The sequence below is a fragment of the Papilio polytes genome, unplaced genomic scaffold (genome assembly GCF_000836215.1).
Source record: "Papilio polytes unplaced genomic scaffold, Ppol_1.0 DF821289.1, whole genome shotgun sequence".
Taxonomy (NCBI): domain Eukaryota; kingdom Metazoa; phylum Arthropoda; class Insecta; order Lepidoptera; family Papilionidae; genus Papilio; species Papilio polytes.
In genome coordinates this window covers 4,951,118-4,958,891 of record NW_013527915.1, presented here as the reverse complement: position 1 = coordinate 4,958,891, position 7,774 = coordinate 4,951,118, and the positions used below count along the sequence as shown (strand labels likewise).

General features: G+C 35.9%; 1 protein-coding gene across 5 annotated transcripts in view; it reads left to right on the top strand.

The window, feature by feature from the left end:
- LOC106109334 (serine/threonine-protein kinase tousled-like 2) overlaps window positions 1–7,774 on the top strand; it is a 31,056-nt gene that overhangs the window by 9,324 nt on the left and 13,958 nt on the right. For 4 of the 5 annotated variants that reach the window (XM_013290799.1, XM_013290794.1, XM_013290792.1 and 1 more), the window contains exons 1-2: window positions 7–64; window positions 5,086–5,171. In XM_013290799.1, the coding sequence (XP_013146253.1) occupies window positions 16–64; window positions 5,086–5,171 (135 nt within the window). In that variant the 5' untranslated portion in view covers window positions 7–15. Of the gene's footprint in view, window positions 1–6; window positions 65–5,085; window positions 5,172–7,774 lie in introns of those variants that run through there. The other variant, XM_013290793.1, reaches the window with a different exon arrangement.

Sequence of the window (7,774 nt, the reverse complement as noted above, 5' to 3'; positions counted from 1 at the left end):
AAGGAGTCGTTCGCGATGAGCGATCGTCCGAACGAGCGCGGCCGCCGCAACTCCCGCTGCAAGGGTGGGTGTCGTCCGCTGCCCGCGGCGCGCTTGTTATAACGTATCAGCTGTTTCGTCGTTAAGGAAAACACTGCGCGCGCTGTCTTTATGGTTACGGTTACGGCCATATGAATACTGTTAACTCAATGTTGTGGTGCTTATGAGTGTTGTGTTTATGACATGCAAACTACTTGTTGTTATTATTCATGTATCAGCACATCATCATTTAAATATAAATATAGAATGGACATTAAACGCGACTAAATGCTTAAATAAACAATTGTGGCAATATTAATACTTGATGCATGTGCCTTAATGTTTCAAGGTCATTTGGCAACATTTAACTTCTACTTTTCGTTTTGTTCTATATTGTAGGTATACATACAGCATACCTTATAATTTATCTGTCTTGTATGATTGTAAGTTAGGAAAAATGGCACGTTTGGGAATTACTGATCTCAGTTTAACTTAACTAGAACGTACCAATAAGTACTACTGCGGCATGGATAGACATGAAAGTGGCACAACGATAGCGTGCGCGAATAACTTCACACACATACGAACTTATATAGTTTGCTATGTAAATATCGAATTCTTACACACTAGCTCGTAGGATGCTCGTGTGTGCATCGTAGGTTTCAACGTAGCTCAGAGTTCCGACGACCGCCGACAAACCACTGGTAACAATGCGTGAAACTTTGCATTTGTCAATATTTTTCTTTAAAGTTTACATTAGCTCGTAATCCATACTCGGTATTGGTTTACTCAATATCAAATAATCTAAACGATGTTTACGTTTAGAATGCTCATAAGATGTTAGATCTCTATCTGTTGTATGATTTTGAGTTGTAATGAATTATTGAAATTTGATACGTATAAACGTATACATCATGCCCGTCGTGAAACTAACCTCATTCATTATTGTTACAATATCACTATGATAACAATGTTGACTTGTTATAATGTTTTAGGTTTCGCTGTCAAACATTACAATCATTTTTTCTGTACAAGTAACTTACCTGGGATGAAAATGTAGAACTAGTAGCAATATTTAAAACATCGTATTTTGACTTCCTTAATTCATAGCGTTGTAACGGCTAACGGTTGTCAAGCCTTCGTTTTAAATATAAAACGATTGTGACCAAACCAGTTTAACTGGACTTTATGCATCCATTTAGAGATTATCAAAATTATTACCGTTGAATTTTTATTTCTTTCTCAGTGCAATACTTGATTTTTTATCGTGTTTACGTAAAACGCACCTGACAGATGCCGGCTTTGTGTCCAGTTGCAGTTGCATTTTGTTGTTATTTTTTATTATTATTTATTAATATCACATAGCAATAATACACACTACCAATCTGCTGTGATCTTTAATCTAATCTAAAGATCCACTGATCTGAGTGATGAATTCACTTATTTTATGTAAAAGAACACACTCGTGGTATTAGTGTGTCAATATTTTTACCATCAATCTAATAAAGGGTCAATCAACACTCATTGAACTTTCAAATGGTTTGTTTTAACATAGTTTGTTGTTCAAATATATAGGTAATGTGTTTATATTATTAGAAGTATTAAGTTGTGACACCAGATGGGTTCATGGACACTCTGTAAACAGGTTTACTACTAATCAAGTTATCGATTAACTGCTCCCCCGGCCATAAGTATGAGGAACTATAAATAGAAATGAAAAAAATATGTCACTAAGGAAAATGTACTTAAAATTTTGCATTTTGGGTACAAAATATATACTCAGCTTCACAATTGTAAATATGAAGGTTGAAGAAATGTTTACCTTATTTCAGTGTCTGCCTACTCTGAATGTGTTAGATATGATGTACCTTCATGCTATTGTAAATAATCAACCTCATAAACTACATCTTTGAGAAAAACTTAAGCAAAAATATACCAAATGATAAACTTGATTTCGTCTGGTTTTAGATCTCATTTAAAAGGTAACGAAGTAATTAACTTTTATTCATTAAAATGTGAAGAAGTAATAGAGTTTACATAAATATTCAAGTTTTGTATTAGCTGATGCACCTTTATGTTATTTGACAGGGTTCTGTTTGTATTTTTTGTGTTGACCTGTTTTGGGTGCGAGTTGAAGATGATACACCATTTTTACTACCTGAATTTATACAAATGGTATTGTCGAGTACGTATTATTATTATCGATTGTAATGTAGACCTTGGTTTATAATGACGGGACAACTGAAAGAGAGAGAATAGTAAAATCTCAAGTTTGCCTTTTTCGTAAACATGTTTTACGGACAAATTACTTCTTACTTTTGCTTGTATTTAAGTCGTAAATCAATATGACGATTAATTAATTGTTTCAATTAAATTCTCTTATTATGTATTTAACGTGATATAATAAAACACACACCGTGTAGAATATAACTTTATTGAATACTCAGTGACAGATTTTTGGTCTAGATTGCCATATAAACGGCGGTATTCTGAATTTATTCCTTACTAGCTTTCGCCCGCGACTCCGTCCGCGTGGAACTAAAAAACAACAAAAGTAAGTAGCCTATGTGTTCAGAATATATCGCTATATCGCTCAGATTATATTCTACATTTACGCCAAATTTCATCCAAATCCGTTCAGCTGTTAAGGCTATAAACTCTAATAAACATCCATCCATCTAAACTTTCGTATTTATAATATTAGTATAGTATGATTTCGTTAACATGCCCTTTTTTTACAAAGTACAAGAGTCGTCGGCTATTGTTAATTTTTTAATAAACTATTTATACAAAGTCACAAGTTGCAATATTGACGAGAAATCCTAGTAAAGTTGTACATGAAACGCAAGGTTTTCGCAGAGTTGTCAAAGCGAGTCAGGCACAAGTTCAAGCGGTTCGTATCGATTCATCGACTTGTTGTCCGTCTTAAAGCGGTCACGGCTCTCCTATAACACTGATTTCTTTACTGCACTACAAAAAAATTGCTCCTTCAAAAGAAATTATATTTTTTCTGTAACAAATGTAATGTTTAATAATTTTTCATAATGCATTTCACCAAATGAATTATAGTTGTAGAAACATGGATCCAGAGAATGGGTAACGCCTAAAGTCAAAATAAAGAAGTTAAAAAAATATTATTAATTTGATCATGACCTTGACGTAATACTTTGACCGACTCGTTATTCGTTTAAAATAAATACAATTTCTGACTAATGGAAAACCGATCAACTGATATACATAATTAACGGTAGACACGAGATAAGTGGTATGTAAAAAACAATGAAATGAGTATGGAGTTAATATAATAGTCTTGCTATGACCATTATAAACAAGAAATGTTCAACGAGGATTGGATTACAGTCCGAAAACCTTTCTTTATTCTCTTGCAAATGAACATTTGAGAATGCGGCGTTTTGTAATCAGATTCATAGGTCACATTCGGCATTGACAGTCGGTTCGTTATAAGCCTCAGGGGCGATGCGGTAGAGCGCGGGGTGTGGGCGCAGGGGAGGGCGTCGCAGAGGAGGCGCTCCGAGGTGAGATCATAGTGGCGAGTGGCCCGGGGAGGCGATCAATATGTACATTGAACATACATACGTACCTACCTATATAAATAACCGTACCTAACTTCTCGCAACTCGACTGTCTGCTCCAGATACTGCGCCAAAACCCCGTTCCCCTCCAACAACACCTCCCCACTTCCCCGACCGCCCTCTAACTCCCAGTGTTGCTCATTCTTTTGTCGAAAAAATCATCGAAGTCGAACTATAATTATTCCCTTATATTTAGGTGATATTTATATCACATTTTCATTTTAAAATATTGTTATCTGAAGAAATTTCTACATTGTAGTCATGAACTTTCTTCGATCTGATCACAAAGATTAATCAATTGCAAAAACCACTTTTCTTCTTTGAAACTAAGGCTTGTAAAACGATAGCCGACTGTTGAGACCTAAAAGTCTTTTTGTGCAGGATGTTACTAATATTTCTAACATCCTTATTAAGTCCTCTCGCTTCTAGTGATGTACGACTGTGATCTATGGATTATAATATAAACTCTTAACTCAAATAGGTTTTGGTTTTTTTTTAGTCTAATTGAACAAATCATGGTCACTGTTATTGTATAAACGAAATCTGTAGTTATTGAATTCCCTGCTAAATGTTTGCCATTGATGTAGCTAGTCGTGGAATATTTGAAGGATCATTGTAATGCTGAATGATGTATCTTATATAATTTGGTTTGCATAAATCCTCGTAAATAACAAGTAATATGCAGACATTCAAATGTTTATACCGGTTACAACAGGTTATTAACATTATGACATCAACATTAATGTTTGAAGGCAGGTCGGGTGAATGAATTATATCTTAAAAGCCACTTGAATGGACAACAGCTAAACATAAGCCAATCACTTTAATCGCCGTTTGGAGCCTATGTTGAACTTTAGTAACCCATTGTCGTCCTTCATCACACACCCCACACGTTTGTTCATTATGCATACTTAAGGCCATGGAATTTAGGCAACCTTCTCATAAAGGACCAGGTGCGACTTCGTCCGCTTAGGGATGAATAATAAAACATCTGATCGATCGTATCGTATTTGTATTAAAAAGTGTTTTTGCCAATCTCCATACAAACGTGCGCAGTATGATTGTTTGTAATCTAAATATGTCTAAGTCATTATAAAATGTCGTTAATTTACTACCATGTATCGAGTTTTAATAGCTAAATAGTAGTTAACATAGACATTAAAGAAACTTGCATAAGTTTCCACATCGAACAGATGTGCACCTCATTTCCTTATCGGATATAAGGCCTATGGGGTGCAGGATTATTTCCTAAGGCTTGGGACAAAAAAGTAGTTTTACAATAGGACTTCAATCTTGAAAAGCCTCAAACATTAAAGTTATTGAATGATACCGAACACTTCGAAACTGGAAAAGAGTACTGAGAATTTAAATTATATTCTTTTATTTACCTAAGGCCTACCGCAACATATAGTTTAAAGATTGAATTTTGTTGTACTACTCGTGAACGTATGTGTGAACAGATTTTGTTTTCCAGGCGCTGGCGTCAAGATGGAGCAGTTCCAGGCGGCGCTGGATCCTCGCAAGCAGGAGTTACTGGAGGCTCGCTTCTTAGGCGCCAAGGTAACGTTACATAAAACACACACAAAAATATTTGGTATTTGTTGGCATTATTGACTATAATAGCTAAAGACTCTATGAGTAAATCAATAAAAAAATCTGTCTATCTGTTATCTGAATAATTGACGCGACGATTTGGCGCCCTGTGCTTTGGTTTTACTGGATCGAACATGGGAGACAAACTTTAGGGGTGACCTTTACTAGACGTGTCCCTATAGACGTATATTTTCATCTAAATATAAGTTTATGATAAATTCTAACAAAAGTAAATGTTCGTGTTGAAATATTCTGCTAAAAAGTTCTTAAATGCCGCGTGCTCGTACATTTGTTGCATAAGTTCCTCTAATTAACTGTGTATTAAAACACTGTTTTGTAAAATCGATAGTCCATGAACACACAGAGGACAGTATGAAGTAAAGTATTGTGCGCTTCGTCTAATAAGTTATTTTCCGAAAGACCATTCTTGTCTTTCCTTCCTTTCACCCTTTCCTAATAACATAAGATAGGGTGGGGAAAAGAATATACGCGAAGGGAAAAAGGAAATATTCGCGCCTTCATGATACTAAAAGAAAACAACAAACAAAAACGACATATTTTATTATCACGTAACAAAAATGTTATTTATATATTCGACAATTTTAGGCAAATGTAACGATCGAATAGTTATAAAGCATATCTATTTACATCAGTACGTGTTTTGTTGACGTTAATAATTGACACAAACGCGTTAGCGATAATTGTTATAACCGTTTAGATATAAACATACAGAGCGGATGATATATTTTACAATGAATAAATACCACTTGACAAAGTCATCACACTGGGCAGCGATCGATCACTACAGTTTTAATGACAGAGGACTCATTACAGATAAGACTTGTCTATTTGATATCTACCTAAATAATCGGCTTCTTCGTTGCCTAGGAGCGAACTTCGAAGACTCGCTGTCTGATACTGGATACTGGCTGAATGTTAACATATGGTCACTCGCTACTCTTAATATAAGTAGCACATATTCAAAAGTCTGGTCCAACAAGTCGAGTTGTCTTTAAATGTCAATTATTTTAAATAATCGTTAAACGAGCCTTGAAATTTTATAAATAATGAGAACGATGCACAGCAAACTCGAACCTTTATTGTGAAGCGAATAATCAAACTTTTAGCGTTTGTAGTTTTTAGAGTCTGATATACGGAGAAAATTTCTTTGGATGAGGATTGATATGAGGTAAATTCAAATTTTAAACGGGAAAAGACGTCAACTTGTGCAAACTACACCGTCATATAAAGAAAATTTTTTATTGTCATATTTACAATAATCTTGTGTTTTCCTTATTCTACGCAGGACAACTAATGTGAACACAAGGTTGTTGTAATCAAAAGGGCATGACATATGATTGTAAATATTGATGAGGAATAAATATTCCAGACCAGTTCCATTGGTTAAAAATTAAAATGATTTTGAAATAAAGTGCACTTATTTCATCGTTACGAATTCGCACAACGGCGAGCGAGGGAAAAATTCTTAAGCTTTGTTTGTTATTATCGATTGGATAAATTCTTTTGTTCTCCGTCCCACGTTTAGTGCGGCAGGTTGGCTCGTTAGCTAAGTTCGTCTGTACCGCGGAGACGTAGCTATGTATCATTGGCCTACGTCACTGCACAACAGTCTCACCGATTCTCGCTTACGTGTACAAAAGAAAATGGCGGCGCATTCGAGTCGCGCGATCCAAACTAAAATCTACATCGAGACTGTCGCTTGAAAATAATAGCTCCACGCTAGACTTTGTCTTCTTTCTTAATATCGTTTGAATTTGTAATGCAATAACTGTATTTAGTTAGTTTTTCGGTGAACTTGAATAGTAGTGCTGCAGGTACGATTATTGATTAACAGGTATAATATGTACATATATTCGACGCATGTTTTGGTAATTAACCTTTCGAACGTTTTGACACAGATCTGTGCACCCCTCTTAGACCGTCTTGTCACATATCTGTGCCCGCATTTTTTATTCAAATTTTTTATCAAAATTCATACGGCGTACACGTTTTCAGCTCATGACTAGTGGTAAATACGCTGTAGAATATATAGTATGAATTTATTGTAAGGCAAAATTCATATAAAATACAAAGTCAGGCGCATCTCGCCTCGTCACTCACGATCGTTGCGACAGACTACGTAATTTTTTTAGTCGCCCTCGTGACGTTCCAAAGATTAATATATAGTATTAGTAATTATCAAATGATAAATAGATAGGAAGATTGCAGTGGCGAGTTGGTCACGTGAGCCGGGTGATAACGCAGCGGTTTACCTACCTGGGCCGCTTTGCGCTCGATGGCGCTCGTATATTATTAGTTATGCATTCGTGTGTTAGTGCTCTCGGCCGAGTAAGTGATGTGGTAGATATGTAATTCCATTATGTGTCTCGCCTCCGTCCGTTCTGCCCCCCCCCCGATTCTCCCCTCCGCAGCCCCCGGTTGCCCTCCTTCGTCCTATTGACGCGTCACTTTACCGCGCCGGGCCATTGCTTTTGTACGTTGTTTTGTTTTATTGATTATTCAAATGATCCATTTTATCGATCACGTTGTACATATTCTTTGCTCACCGG